The sequence below is a fragment of the Physella acuta genome, unplaced genomic scaffold (assembly GCF_028476545.2).
Source record: "Physella acuta isolate Inbredline_101_S28 unplaced genomic scaffold, ASM2847654v3 ptg000896l, whole genome shotgun sequence".
NCBI lineage: Eukaryota > Metazoa > Mollusca > Gastropoda > Physidae > Physella > Physella acuta.
Window position 1 is genome coordinate 100,825 of NW_026732413.1, and position 13,866 is coordinate 114,690.

Here is a 13,866-nt window from a genome sequence, read left to right on the forward strand (position 1 = left end):
TAACGTTTTTTTAGTTAATTGTATGCCACATTTTTTTTAGGCATTGGATGTTACATTCGTTTTTAAAAACAGTGAGCTCTTCCAGTTCTGATCGGCTGCGGTGTAAGTTTAAGCCAAAAAAGCTTTATCCCAATCTTTTTTCCACCACTGAAAGGTGCACACCATATTAAGCACACCCGCTTAAGAGTACGGTTTGAAAATTGTTGTGCGATATAGAGCGCACGCAATTGCGCGTCCTTGATTTCAACCTTTAGAATGTTTGTTGACATCAGCTGACGCTCACTCAACTTTCGATGTGATCTCTGCTTTAAGAAATGGAGACACAGATAAAGAAAAGTACGAGTCCTCTTCGCTGTTTTAGAATTATTTTCTTATGCTAATAGACTAGATCTCTAGAAATTGTGAAAAATGTATATATATTTTAGGTCTAGATCTAGAATCTAGATCTATAATCTAGATCTAAGTTTTAAAAAATGCATCTAACGACAAAAAAGTCTGATTTAAAACCCTATGATTTATCTGCCAATAGTGGCGACTGAGTTGATGATAATCCTTCCATCATATTGTTGACATGGATTAAAAACGTGCATTTTTTTAGATTTTGCAATCAAAGCTACCGTAAAAATAATAAAAAATAAAACTTAAGCCTAAAAATTACTCAGAAATTTAATATTTTTAAAATCAATGTTTTAAAGTTGCATATCCAGTGAACCTAAAAATAATGTGTTGAGTTTAAGGCTACATTTCTATTTATTTTCATCAAGCCTAAGTTATAACCCGATGTTTCACTTTCGTAAGACAAACATTGATTGGCTGTACAGGAACTCCGTGATCGATTTCTGACAGCCCCACTTTATAGGTTTTTTGTTTACAAAACTTTGCAGATCAAGTTTTTAAATAACAATGCAAATTTAAACTACATTACCTAGTTGTGCCATTTTTTTGTTTACAATAAACTTTATGCTAGGCTTTCGAATAGCAGGATACCATTGTTTATGTCGCCATTACACGTGAAAACCAAATTATTTTTCCCTTTTTTTTAAAGTTTGTATTTAGTTACCGAAAATATCAAAAACATCGAATACGTTAAATCTTTAATAAAGTCCGAACAAAAAAACAGACAGGATTTTATAACCATATTAATCATTACTACGCTTTGCACGATTTTGAAAATATTTAATGGCCCTTTCGGTTTTACGATTTGAAAACATTTTTGAAAACCAGATCACCTGACCTAACTAGGGATCACTACTTAATCTATGTTCCCATTGTTAGTGAATACACCCATCTTTAAATTAACATTGACAGACTATTTTATTGTCTAGTCAATAATAGACGCAGCCGTGAATAGTCTCGAATGTATACTTTCTGGTATACAGAATATAGAAAAATTATTGTAGAAGTTTAGTTTTGCCACCTAATCTGTCTATTGTGTATATATGTGTACACGATAACTTGAGCACCGTTTCCTATATAAAAATTATATCCAATATATAGTTTTCTTTCAGCTTTTGAGCGATTTCCGGTAATTATAAGCGTAATCTACTTCTGGTCTCTCAAAAGCTGATGTTTGATTACCATTAAAGCTAGGAAGACAAATTTCAAATACTAGTATTAGATTATATGTGTAGGTTTTATCAACTTTTGAACGATTTACGGTAACTGGAAGTGGTACTTAACTCTATTTCTCTAGAAACAAGATAAGTTAAGTACTGATTCAGTGTATAACATTTTATACTTAAATAATTCTCAAATTTTGAGTGACTTCAGAATTCCGGAAGTTGTAATTTATTGTATTCCCTTTTTGTAAAATATAGATAACCTAAGTACCGTTTCAGTTCATCATCATTATCATCATTCCTTTGTTGCCCCTGGGGAGCAAAGGGCTGCAACCACACATCTCCATCGGACTCGGTTTTGGGCTGCCCCCTTTATCTGTGCCCATGAGAGTCCAGATGTTTTCGCCTCTTCTATAACCGTTCTTCTCCATGTCTTCCTTGGCCGGCCCACCCTCCTTTTTCCCTTGGGATTCCATTCCAAAGAATGTTTTGCGATGTTTTCTTTTTCTTTTCTTAATGTGTGTCCGATCCACCCTATGTACGGGACTTGATAGCTACCTCTATTGGCTGTTGCTTTAAAGTTCGCCACATGTCTTTGTTTGATATTTTGTCTGCCCAGTGGCGTAGCGAGGTCGGGTGTCACCCGGTGCGGCACTTAATGGTGTCACCCCCCAGAGGCGTAGCGACCCTTCCCGGGACAAACTTTCAAGTTTTCGATTTGCACCCCCCCCCCCCTCAAACTTTCGATTTGCACCCCCCCCCCCCCCTCAAGTTTTCGATTTGCACCCCCCCCCTCAAGTTTTTCTGTATATATTTTGCTATTTTTTGCCTTGGTGTCACCCCCCTAAATGGTGTCACCCGGTGCGGTCCGCACCCCCGCACCCCCCTCGCTACGCCCCTGTGTCTGCCCATCTTATTTTAAGTATATGTCGTAAGCTTTTGTTTACGAATGCCTGTAGCTTATCAGTATTTGTCTTCGTAACCCTCCAAGTCCCCGAGCCATAGACCGTTTCAGTTAGATGAACAAAATTGTATACATAGGTATAAAGTCTAATTTTCTTTATTCTTTCAACTTTGAAGTGCTTTCAGGTGAACGGAAGTAGTACTTTAACGTAGTTCAGATTTATAAAAAAAATTCCCTTCTACCGGTCCGATTTGTTTCAAAATTTTCACGTAGGTCAAGACTCGACGACAATACCCTGTCACCTACAAGGTGACTAATTAAATGTTCAATAAACTTTTTAAAAATTAATCGAAATTTCCGTTGTTTAGCACGAATTTTCCGCTAAATTATGCACAAAATGTTTACGTTCATTTTCTGCGCGATTGTTTTCTTACACGATTCTATTCTATTTTTGTTTAAAAATAAGTGTTTTAAAAAAAAGCATTTCCATTGCCTGAAATTGTACTGAAATTGCCATGACCCTTACTAATAATATACGAGAAGGTTTAGCGGGGATCACTATCGCTTTATTTCGAATAGTGTATAAAATATTTAAAAAATTATTTGGGGTGTTATTTAAAAAACGTAGTTCTAAAAACTAACTTAATTGTGATGATTTTGTCGGACTTTTCTCAAGATTAGATGTATTTGGTGTTTTCTGTATTTTCGGTAACTAAAGAATTTTAATAGCCAAAAACAATTAGGTTATTTTAATTTTATCACAGAAAATGTAAAGAAAAATGGCAGAACTAGGTCGTGTGGCTTAAAAAAATATTTTAAAATCTTATCGATAACATTTTAAGTGGGGGTTTCTGTACAGCCAATCAATATTTGTCTTACTGAAACTTCAGGTTATACCATAGGCTTGTGGAGAATAAATAGAAAGACTCGTATCATTGATAGACTTTACAACTCTCTCTAGCCTCCGCCAAAATTTACCCCCCCCCCCCCCACACACACAACACCACTGCTTCTGCAAATCCCTCACATCTCACCAACACTAACGCATTTCTCGTTGCAGACACATGTACAGACCACGTGTCAAGGTTATCCTGCCAACCACCCGAGGCCTCCTCCCTAGACAGGTTGTTCAAGGAAATTGATACAGTCCTGACGTTTTCATTACAAAACATGATGTTTAGAGCCATACCGGCAACTATCTTTTCTTGTTCATTCATGTTGATGTTTGGCAATCTTGAGGTGAGTAAAATTGGAACTTTATCTTTCGAAATTAATGTTCGTTTCTATTTAAAAAAAACAAAAACATAAACGAAAGTTTACACATTTAGTTAGCATTTAATGCATTAAGAGTTGCGTGAATACTAAAAGCATCTATTTTTAATAATTGAGTTTTAATTTATTAATGGAAAAATGAAAAGTGAATAAAGTAAAGCCGGTCTATGGAAAATATAACGAGTGACCGAAATTTAAGATTTCGCAAGGAAACAAAACGTGATGTAATTGCTTTTGTTAATTGTTACATTTGGATGCAGCATTAGCTGATGTATGGCTTAAATAAAGCTGCATTTTTTTATGACGTTGGTTGATTTGGGTAATGCTGAGTGTATTGTTTTTAGAAAATCAATTTACTCTTTGTTACCAAAAAAGTCAAAGAATTTAGTTAATACCAATAAATAGTAATTTAATTTTTCAGGTTTTTTCAAAAAATGAGAGTTGTAGAGCATTTGTTACGATTTGTGTGTTCTGCGTATTCCTGAAACTGTTTATCTCATTTTGGAACGCGTTGGAATGGTCCGAACCAGATTTGCCAAGGTCAGTTGGCTGATTAGTTGGCTGGTTAGTGGGGTGGTTTGTGTTATGGTTAGTGGGCTGGTTAGTGGGCTGGTTAGTGGGGTGGTTTGTGTTATGGTCAGTGGGCTGGTCAGTGGGCTGGTTAGTGGGCTGGTTAGTGGGGTGGTTTGTGTAATGGTCAGTGGGCTGGTCAGTGGGCTGGTTAGTGGGCTGGTTAGTGGGGTGGTTTGTGTAATGGTCAGTGGGCTGGTCAGTGGGCTGGTTAGTGGGGTGGTTTGTGTAATGGTCAGTGGGCTGGTCAGTGGGCTGGTTAGTGGGCTGGTTAGTGGGGTGGTTTGTGTAATGGTCAGTGGGCTGGTCAGTGGGCTGGTTAGTGGGGTGGTTTGTGTAATGGTCAGTGGGCTGGTTAGTGGGCTGGTTAGTGGGCTAGTTTGTGTAATGGTCAGTGGGCTGGTCAGTGGGCTGGTTAGTGGGCTAGTTTGTGTATTGGTCAGTGGGCTGGTTAGCGGGCTGGTTAGTGGGCTGGTTAGTGAGTTGGTTAGTTGGCTGGTTAGTGGGCTAGTTTGTGTTATGGTCAGTGGGCTGGTTAATAGGCTGGTCAGACGGCTGGTCAGTGGGCTGATTAGTCAATTGGTTAGTTGACTGGTTAATGGGTTGGTTAGTGGGTTGGGTTAGTGGGCTGGTTAGTGGGTTGGTTAGTGGGTTGATTAGTGGGTTGGTTAGTGGGTTGGTTAGTGGGTTGGTTAGTGGGCTAGTTAGTGGGTTGGTTAGTGGGCTGATTAGTGGGATTGTTAGTGGGCTGGTTAGTGAGTTGGTTAGTGGGTTGGTTAGTGGGTTGGTTAGTGGGTTGGTTTGTGGGTTGATTAGTGGTTTAGTCAGAGGGCTGGTTAGTGGGCTGATTAGTGGGATTGTTAGTGGGCTGGTTAGTGGGTTGATTAGTGGTTTAGTCAGAGGGCTGGTTAGTGGGTTTGTTAGTAGGCTGGTAAGTGGGTTGGTTAGGGTTGGTTAATGGGTTTGTAAGTAGGTTGGTTAGTGGGTTGGTTAGTGGGTTGGTTAGTAGGCTGATGAGTGGGTTGGTTAGTGAGTTAATAAATTATTAACTAGATGCTCAGGCCGGTATTGGGTTGATGCCGTAATTACATGTTTTACAGACTGACTTGAGTTTTATTTTGTATTTTCCGTTACCTTAAATTCACTGTGTTGACAGCTGATGTGTTTTAGTAAAACGAAATAATTTACTTCACTCTGGCCAAATAAACAAATTATCGTTATAGAAAGAAATGTGTTTATTAGGCTAACGGTGCAAGCGATAAATCAATATGAGAGATAAAATAGAGAGGCCAGCATTAGGATCTGTATGGACTATTTACCATCAATAGTGACATAGGACTCTGGAGACGTAGTTTAATAAAATAAAAACCAGACGTATCAGTATTTTCCAATTTAACGCTGAATATATTTACCAGTAGAGAAATTGATAAGGACAACCTCAGGAGTCGTTGGGAGACTTCTTCTATTCCCCACCCTAAATGACATTCTGATATGACCCCCCCCCCCCCCCCCGAGGTTTTCTGCGAATGTATTTGTCCTTTATTTACTTAACTTTATCCTAAATATAATTCTTAATGATGCATTTTTCGAAGGAAAGTAAAGTCCAAAGAATTGAACGCAAACAACGAGGAAGAGAAATTTAATGAAGGCATCAAAAGAAAAGGTAAGGGAACTAACCTTTAAAAAAAAGTCTATTTTTTTCACTTGTGCAAGAACAGACTCCCTTAGGGGTCGACCAACCCGTCCTGGCCTGTCATCGCACTTCGATACACAAAAAACCCAGACACACCACCCCATTTAAAAGACGCCACAAAACACCCCATCCCCGACCCTTTCAAAACAAACACACTAAAATTGTGGTAGAAACAACGAAAGTTGTTACAAAATAGGTGCATGTTTTATTTAAGTAACTACAAAAATTCAAAATATTTTCAGCTTTCGACCTTAAACTGGATAGCGTTATTCGTCGCTATGCCTGGAGGAAGCTGCTAGAGTGAGTACATTTTAGCACAATCTTTCTCTAAAGTGTTAAATTTTCAGAGTTTACAGGACAATCTTTAAACATCAAATCATATTTCATTCCTGAGTTATTCCTCAGTTTGTAAGGTTGAGGATTGAAAGCTCAACCGTTTCAATTACTAGCTGTTACATATCTGCTTGACTTTAAAAATAGAATCAAAACATGGACATCTGTGATATTTATATTATGTATGACATTAACTTAGTACGTTTAGTACCGCGCTATAAAACATATTTAGACACTCCAGGCAGCTCGAAAGAGATTGTCAAGAGATGGACAGGAAATACTTTACTTGCATTGTGGACTGGACGGCCATCACATTCAAGCACGAGGTCACCAAGTTTTCTCCAAAGGTCAAGGACGGAACTGTGATCAAAACCTCCCGAGGAGACTTACAAACAGGTGATTTATTTTGTTAACTTCATCACATCAGGTGTGGGGGTGGTTCGTCGTGATACAATGCATTTAGCCAACCTTTTTTTTAAATTACATGTATTAAGGGTGTTTAACTTACTTCCGTTCCCGTTTAGATCACGTTTATACTATAATATGGCATAATGATATATCTTCCCCCCCCCCCCCCCCCCCGATGAAGACCAACCCTTACACGACAACTTAGACGTGCATAAAATATCAGAAAACGCTGAAAGAAAGAAATTTACAGCTGATGTAAAGTTTCTGCCGACAATATTATACAAACCTTTTCTGTGGTTTTTGTAACTAGAATCTCTTAACGATTTAACCTCTATGCTTATCTAAAATACAAAGGTAGGGCGGAGCCCATAGACTGAGCCCATATGCTGAGCCCATAGACTGAGCCCATAGACTAAGCCCATAGACTGAGCCCATAGACTAAGCCCATAGACTGAGCCCATATACTGAGCCCATAGACTGAGCCCATAGACTGAGCCCATAGACTGAGCCCATAGACTGAGCCCATATGCTGAGCCCATATGCTGAGCCCATAGACTAAGCCCATATACTGAGCCCATAGACTAAGCCCATATACTGAGCCCATAGACTGAGCCCATAGACTGAGCACATACACTGAGCCCATAGACTGAGCCCATAGACTGAGCCCATATGCTGAGCCCATATGCTGAGCCCATAGACTAAGCCCATATACTGAGCCCATAGACTAAGCCCATAGACTGAGCCCATAGACTGAGCCCATAGACTGAGCCCATAGACTGAGCCTATAGACTGAGCCCATAGACTGAGCCCATAGACTGAGCCCATAGACTGAGCCCATATGCTGAGCCCATAGACTAAGCCCATACACTGAGCCCATAGACTAAGCCCATATACTGAGCCCATAGACTGAGCCCATAGACTGAGCCCATAGACTGAGCCCATAGACTGAGCACATAGACTGAGCCCATAGACTGAGCACATAGACGGACATATTTTGGTGCCAATATAGAGCCCCAATTCATAAATTATATAACGAGGTCATGCTTTCACAAAAATGTCCTCTTTAGCTCTTAGCCTTAGGTGCACACATCATGTGCTCAGCATTAGGTGCACACATCACGTGCTCAGCATTAAGTGCACGCATCACGTGCTCAGCATTAAGTGCACAAAGTTACGTTGAACAGATAGACCAGACTAAGCGTATATTTATTCACAACAGGCGAAAAATGGGTGACGCTTTGGTCCAGTTGTTATGAAAACCTATCGAAAATCAAACAAAGTCACATTTTTAGAGGATCACGTGATACGACCACATGGGTAGAGGTGGACCTAGAACGATGTTACACGGTCAACGAAGAGGTAGTAGACAGCAGTTGAAAGAAAGAATTATGTAATTTGCTCTTATGTATAGAAGTTGGTGCATGACTATAACTATTAATACAGGTATATATATATATATATATATATATATATATATATATATATATATATATATATATATATATAATCATTTCTTCAGTCGAAAAAATTAATTTGAGTGGTTGTGATGACGCAAGTTTAAGTTACAGAGGTCAAGTAGAAGATAGCAGAAACAGAGCATAACGTAGTTAGGTAGACCCATAGAATTACAGGAGAAGACCGGTCACGTGAGACGGTTAGATGACCACTGAAGCGTAGGTCAGCTAGAGATTGGTAGCGTTATGGGAAAGATGTAGAGAGTTAGAATGTAGATAGTGTTAGGGATGGTCATGGCAGTGTGTGGGGATAAGTCAAGTGTTAGTTGTAGTTAGATAGTAGCTAGTTATATGTTAGGACGTAGGGTAGGAGTCGATTTGATGTGTAAATAAAGAACTGTATTATATTGAACTGGGCCTTCTGTGTTGATTCCACACTGTACCCGGCGTACATAAGAAGATGCCATCCCCATAGGAAGAACATATACAGTATGTTCATTACAGAGCATTACGGTTAAACTTTCTACTACCCTGCATTACACTTTATGGTAAAGCTGCTACTATAAAATTTGCTAGAGCAGTGGTTTCTACATCCCCACACTCACAACTGGTGGTTCTACATCCCCACCCTCACAACTGGTGGTTCTACATCCCCACCCTCACAACTGGTGGTTCTACATCCCCACACTCACAACTGGTGGTTCTACATCCCCACACTCACAACTGTTGGTTCTACATCCCCACACTCACAACTGGTGGTTCTACATCCCCACCCTCACAACGGTCCGTGCCCTCATTCATCTGCTGAACTGCACATCATAAGCCAATAACTTCACCCTTTATAAAGTATTTTTTACCCCAAATGATTCCCTCTTTCAAGACCCGAATTACTAAAATTTACGAAGCCATTGACGCTTTTCATTATGGTTATTTAAAAAGTTGCATTATAATATACGAGCCGACCCGCCGCGTATCATACGCCGCTATTTAGTTGTTTTACTTTCTACTTTTCAGTAATTCATAATTTGTGAATTCGACAGTACCAATGCTGCCACTGAAAATATTTGCTTTAAAACACTAACCCCCCCTTCCCCTAACGCCGACCCTACACCCCCCCCCCCCCGTGAAAGCAGCCTCCTCTTAGTTACCTCCTGTAAGTTTAAAATCGTTTCAAACTAAATTATCTGCCCCTAATAGCCGTCACTAAACCCGGCTCTACGATTTGTAAACACAGCGTGACCACAGCTCACCAGACCATGTGGGGGTGGGGTGGGGGTGGTAGTGATAGTGATAGTGAAAGAGAGAAAGAGAGGGGACTGCAAGGATGCGCTTACAGCTTGTTTTGTAGCGTCTCCCAGAAGAGAATTATATATATAGATTTAAAGGAAATCGTTCATTTTCTACTCTTTTTTCTACTTTTTATTATTATAATATTAAAACGTTTAATTTAAAAAAAAAATGATTATCACATGGTTTCTATTTATACTAATGCTTTTTACATTGATACTTACCTACAGGTGGATGTCAACTTTAACCTGCATCTAGTCCCATATTTTTTTAACGCCGAAAATACCGTAAGTATCAACAAGTTCAAAGGTCAAGTGTTCCATGAAACCCTCGCCTGGGAGATAAACACGGAGGTAGGTTTCGATGGGTTCCAGAACTGTTGTCATTTCACGTGGTTTCAATCGTCAGGTAATTGAAAATTTTTTTAACCCAATTATCTTTCGCAGGTTGAAGTTGAGCCATCGTCTCGAGCCAATGCTCAGCTGTTAGCGAGACAAGAGTGTTCTGTCGTGGAGTTTGAGATTCGAACCACTTTGTCAAGTCCTAAAGGTTATATCCTACTCTAACGTTCTGAGAATAAACAATTAGCATAATTTCAATAACATAGTTTCTCTCTTAAAAGTGTTCCTGGTAATTCCATTGCTTAATTTATTGCATTCGACAGGTGTAGTCCCTGTTACCTTTAAACACAAAGACGAAGACATCTCGTTTGTGTTAAACATTGAAGACTTACATGAGGCTTTTCAGCTTGTAGAAGAGGGCGGAGTTCTTAGACCTAAAGAAAACGTGAGCTGTCTCCCTTGCTAAAATCATACATATTTATACATCTTTAAAAATATTTGTTTGCCTTTTATAGTAGAAAAACCTAATTTTTTTTTTTATTGTAATAAAATCTATATCTCTACTATTGAATTAATAAAAATATTTTTTTTTGCTTAAATTAATTTAAAAAAAAACTAAGTTTCTTAAAATTTCCACAATAAATTATACCATAAAATACCGACATCATAAGAAATGTCTTCTCTATTTTGAGTTAGTAATTTTAAAAAAATAATTGATAGTCTAGAAAAATTTCAACTACTTTCATCCTTAACCAAAATAGGCACAATTTTAACCTAAACATGCCCATGCGCAAACATATATATATATACATATATATATATATATATATATATATATATATATATATATATATATATATATATATATATATATATATATAATATATATATACATATACATATATATATAACATAACATTATATATATATATATATATATATATATATAACATAATTTATATATATATATAAATATAAAATATAATTTATATATATATATATATATATATATATATATATATATATATATATATATATATATATATATGTATGTATGTATATATCATTTACTCTACACTCTCCATACAAACTTATTTTACACTTTTTTTCTTAACCCCCAATCCCCGTCCCACAGAGGTGTGTGGAGCTGATTGAGGAGAAGTGGCTGGACGAAGATGGCGTGGAGCAATCTACCTCCCAACCCCAGATCATCGCCCGGGGCACCTGTGTCTGTCTCAGCTGGACTGACCAGAAAGTGGACATCAAGACCAGTCCATTGTCAATGGACGAGTCCACTTGTGATGGGGACCACAACATGAACAAGACGCCAGTCTGTTACACTGAAGAAGACACAGGCGTTGACTCCTTTGTTGTCGTCGATTAACCAAATATATGTTCACTGGTCTAATTGATGCAACATTTTTAACAAGAGCCATATTTATTAACGTAATTAGGCATGCCTATTTATGAATTTTGTTTTTAAATCTAGTTTCAACGATTTTAAATGTTATTAAATTTCAAAAACACTAGCAGTACTAAAAACAAATCTTTAAAGTATTGCATTATGTGCATACTATTTTCTAAGATATACATTTTTTTTTTACAAAATATGTATTAGTATTACATTAACTGTTGGATATTATCTGAAGTTTAATTATAAATAAATGCCGATAATTGAATAATGAAATGTGTCTGTATTATCGTCTTCTACTTTAAATAATAGCTACTCTGATAAGTAAATAAATAAAAACATTTCAGATATGGTTTCAGATTTCGTTCACACTTCATTGACTTTGTAACAAAGACAAAACTAAATTTACAAAGAAAAACATTGTCGTTTTGCAGTGACATAATTAATTAAATGTAATTAACGACTTCATTAACCACGGGTTGGCACGCCCTGACATAATGGGATGGCACCGAGACGAATATATGAAAGCCAGATACACATTGTGTCTGAAGTGGTTCGAATTTTGTTACACATGATAACAGTCACTGTCGGGAGCCAAGCTTCAGCAACATATTATATGATGGCTCCATTTATTACAATCATCGTGACGATAGGCGTCACAATTTTGATGGGCGTCACAATGTTGGTGGGCGTCACAAAGTTGGTGGGCGTCACAATGTTGGTGACGTCACAATGTTGGTGGGCGTCACAATGTTGGTGGGCGTCACAATGTTGGTGGGCGTCACAATGTTGGTGGGCGTCACAATTTTGTTGGGCGTCACAATGTTGGTGGGCGGCACAATGTTGGTGGGCGTCACAATGTTGGTGGGCGTCACAAAGTTGGTGGGCGTCACAATGTTGGTGGGCGTCACAATGTTGGTGGGCGTCACAATTTTGTTGGGCGTCACAATGTTGGTGGGCGTCACAATGTTGGTGGGTGTCACAATGTTGGTGTGCGTCACAATGTTGGTGGGCGTCACAATTTTGTTGGGCGTCACAATGTTGGTGTGCGTCACAATGTTGGTGGATTAGTCGAGTCAAGCACCAATCCCGGAGGTCGGCAACAGAAACATGTGTTTTCAAATCGGACATAGCAGCATAGTTTAATCCATTGGATTTAGCAGAGCAAGTTGGTCCAGATTTAGCGGATCATGTTAATCTATATCCAGATCTAGGAACAAGGTGTCTTATATTGGATCTAGCAGAGAAAATGTTACCGTATTTCTAGAACTATTAATGAAAAATGTAAAACATTCTGAACGTTTATTTATCTAAGAAGTAAAGTTTACCACTCTTATTGACATATAGGCCTATATACTAAAAACATTCTCATGGACAGTGGCGTAGGCAGGGGGGGTTAGGGGGGGGGTCATAACCCCCCCCCCCCCCCATAGACCCCTCGGTATATAGAAAAAGTATGAGGGGGGTGTGCAAATCGAAAGTTTGAGGGGGGGGGGGGTGCAAATCGAAAGTTTGACAGGGGGGGTGCAAATCGAAAGTTTGAGGGGGGGGGTGCAAATCGAAAGTTTGTCCCCGGGTAAAAATTGGACCCCCCCCCCTTGAGACGATCCTGGCTACGCCACTGCTCATGGATTACTATTTTTCAAGAATCTACCGACAAGCCTGAAACCAAAAAGGGTATTTAAATTAATTAACATTTTTATTGTTAACTTATTATTTTTATCTATATTTGTTATAATATTTCAGTAATTGTAACATACAAAAATGTCTAATCTTGAAAAATTAACACAGCTAGCGGAAAAGCTAGGAATTAAGCCTGGAAATAAAATGGCCTTTGTAAAGGAACAGCAGGCTGAAGAGAATGTTAGAAAAGCTACGGAGAAAGCTGAAGAGAATGTTAGAAAAGCTACGGAGAAAGCTGAAGAGAATGTTAGAAAAGCTACGGAGAAAGCTGAAGAGAATGTTAGAAAAGCTACGGAGAAAGCTAAAGAGAATGTTAGAAAAGCTACGGAGAAATCTGAAGAGAATGTTAGAAAAGCTAAGGAGAAATCTGAAGAGAATGTTAGAAAAGCTAAGGAGAAGGCTGCTGAGGACAAGGAAAGAGATAAAGGAAAAAAGAGAAACTGCAGCTTCAGAAAGAAGCAGACAAAAATAGCAGAAGCAGTAGAAAGAAAGTTAAAACAAGAGAGCTTAAGAGAATGGCAATAGAACAACAGACTATCAGTAACACCAATCATATACACCTGAACTGTACGGATTTTAATGCAGGGGAAGAAATCCTCAAATATTTAATACAATTTGAAGGAATATCCACATTGAAAAATTATAATAAAGAAATGCGGGCATGCACACGGTTGAGTAAGTTAACTGGAGAGCATCTAATTTGTCTAGCAGAAGTTTAAAAAAGGAATATGAATACATCAAAAGGAAGTTACTGACTTGTTACAGTAAATCAGTGAATGTTTACAGAATAACGTTTATGGAAATGAATTTGGAGAATTGAACAGACATAATGACTACACTATTGAAATAAAGAAGCATCTCCTAAAATTGTTTGAATTAGCACGGGTAGATGTAATGATCCAAAGGCACTTTTACATATGTTTCTAATTATTAAGATTTTGCATGAGCGTG

General features: G+C 38.2%; 2 protein-coding genes across 2 annotated transcripts; both read left to right on the forward strand.

Annotated features, from left to right (window-relative positions):
- The first annotated feature begins 245 nt into the window (after positions 1-245).
- Positions 246-11,541, forward strand: LOC131952928 (uncharacterized). The gene is made up of 11 exons (XM_059315864.1): positions 246-336; positions 3,524-3,702; positions 4,157-4,275; positions 5,898-5,968; positions 6,241-6,298; positions 6,564-6,727; positions 7,959-8,098; positions 9,711-9,833; positions 9,927-10,029; positions 10,145-10,266; positions 10,957-11,541. Exons 1-11 carry the CDS (start codon positions 315-317, stop codon positions 11,203-11,205), a joined length of 1,350 nt encoding a protein of 449 aa, XP_059171847.1. The 5' UTR covers positions 246-314; the 3' UTR covers positions 11,206-11,541.
- Positions 11,542-12,996: 1,455 nt separating this feature from the next.
- Positions 12,997-13,440, forward strand: LOC131952911 (uncharacterized). Its single transcript, XM_059315846.1, has one exon. It carries the CDS (start codon positions 12,997-12,999, stop codon positions 13,438-13,440), a length of 444 nt encoding a protein of 147 aa, XP_059171829.1.
- The last annotated feature ends 426 nt before the right edge of the window (positions 13,441-13,866 follow it).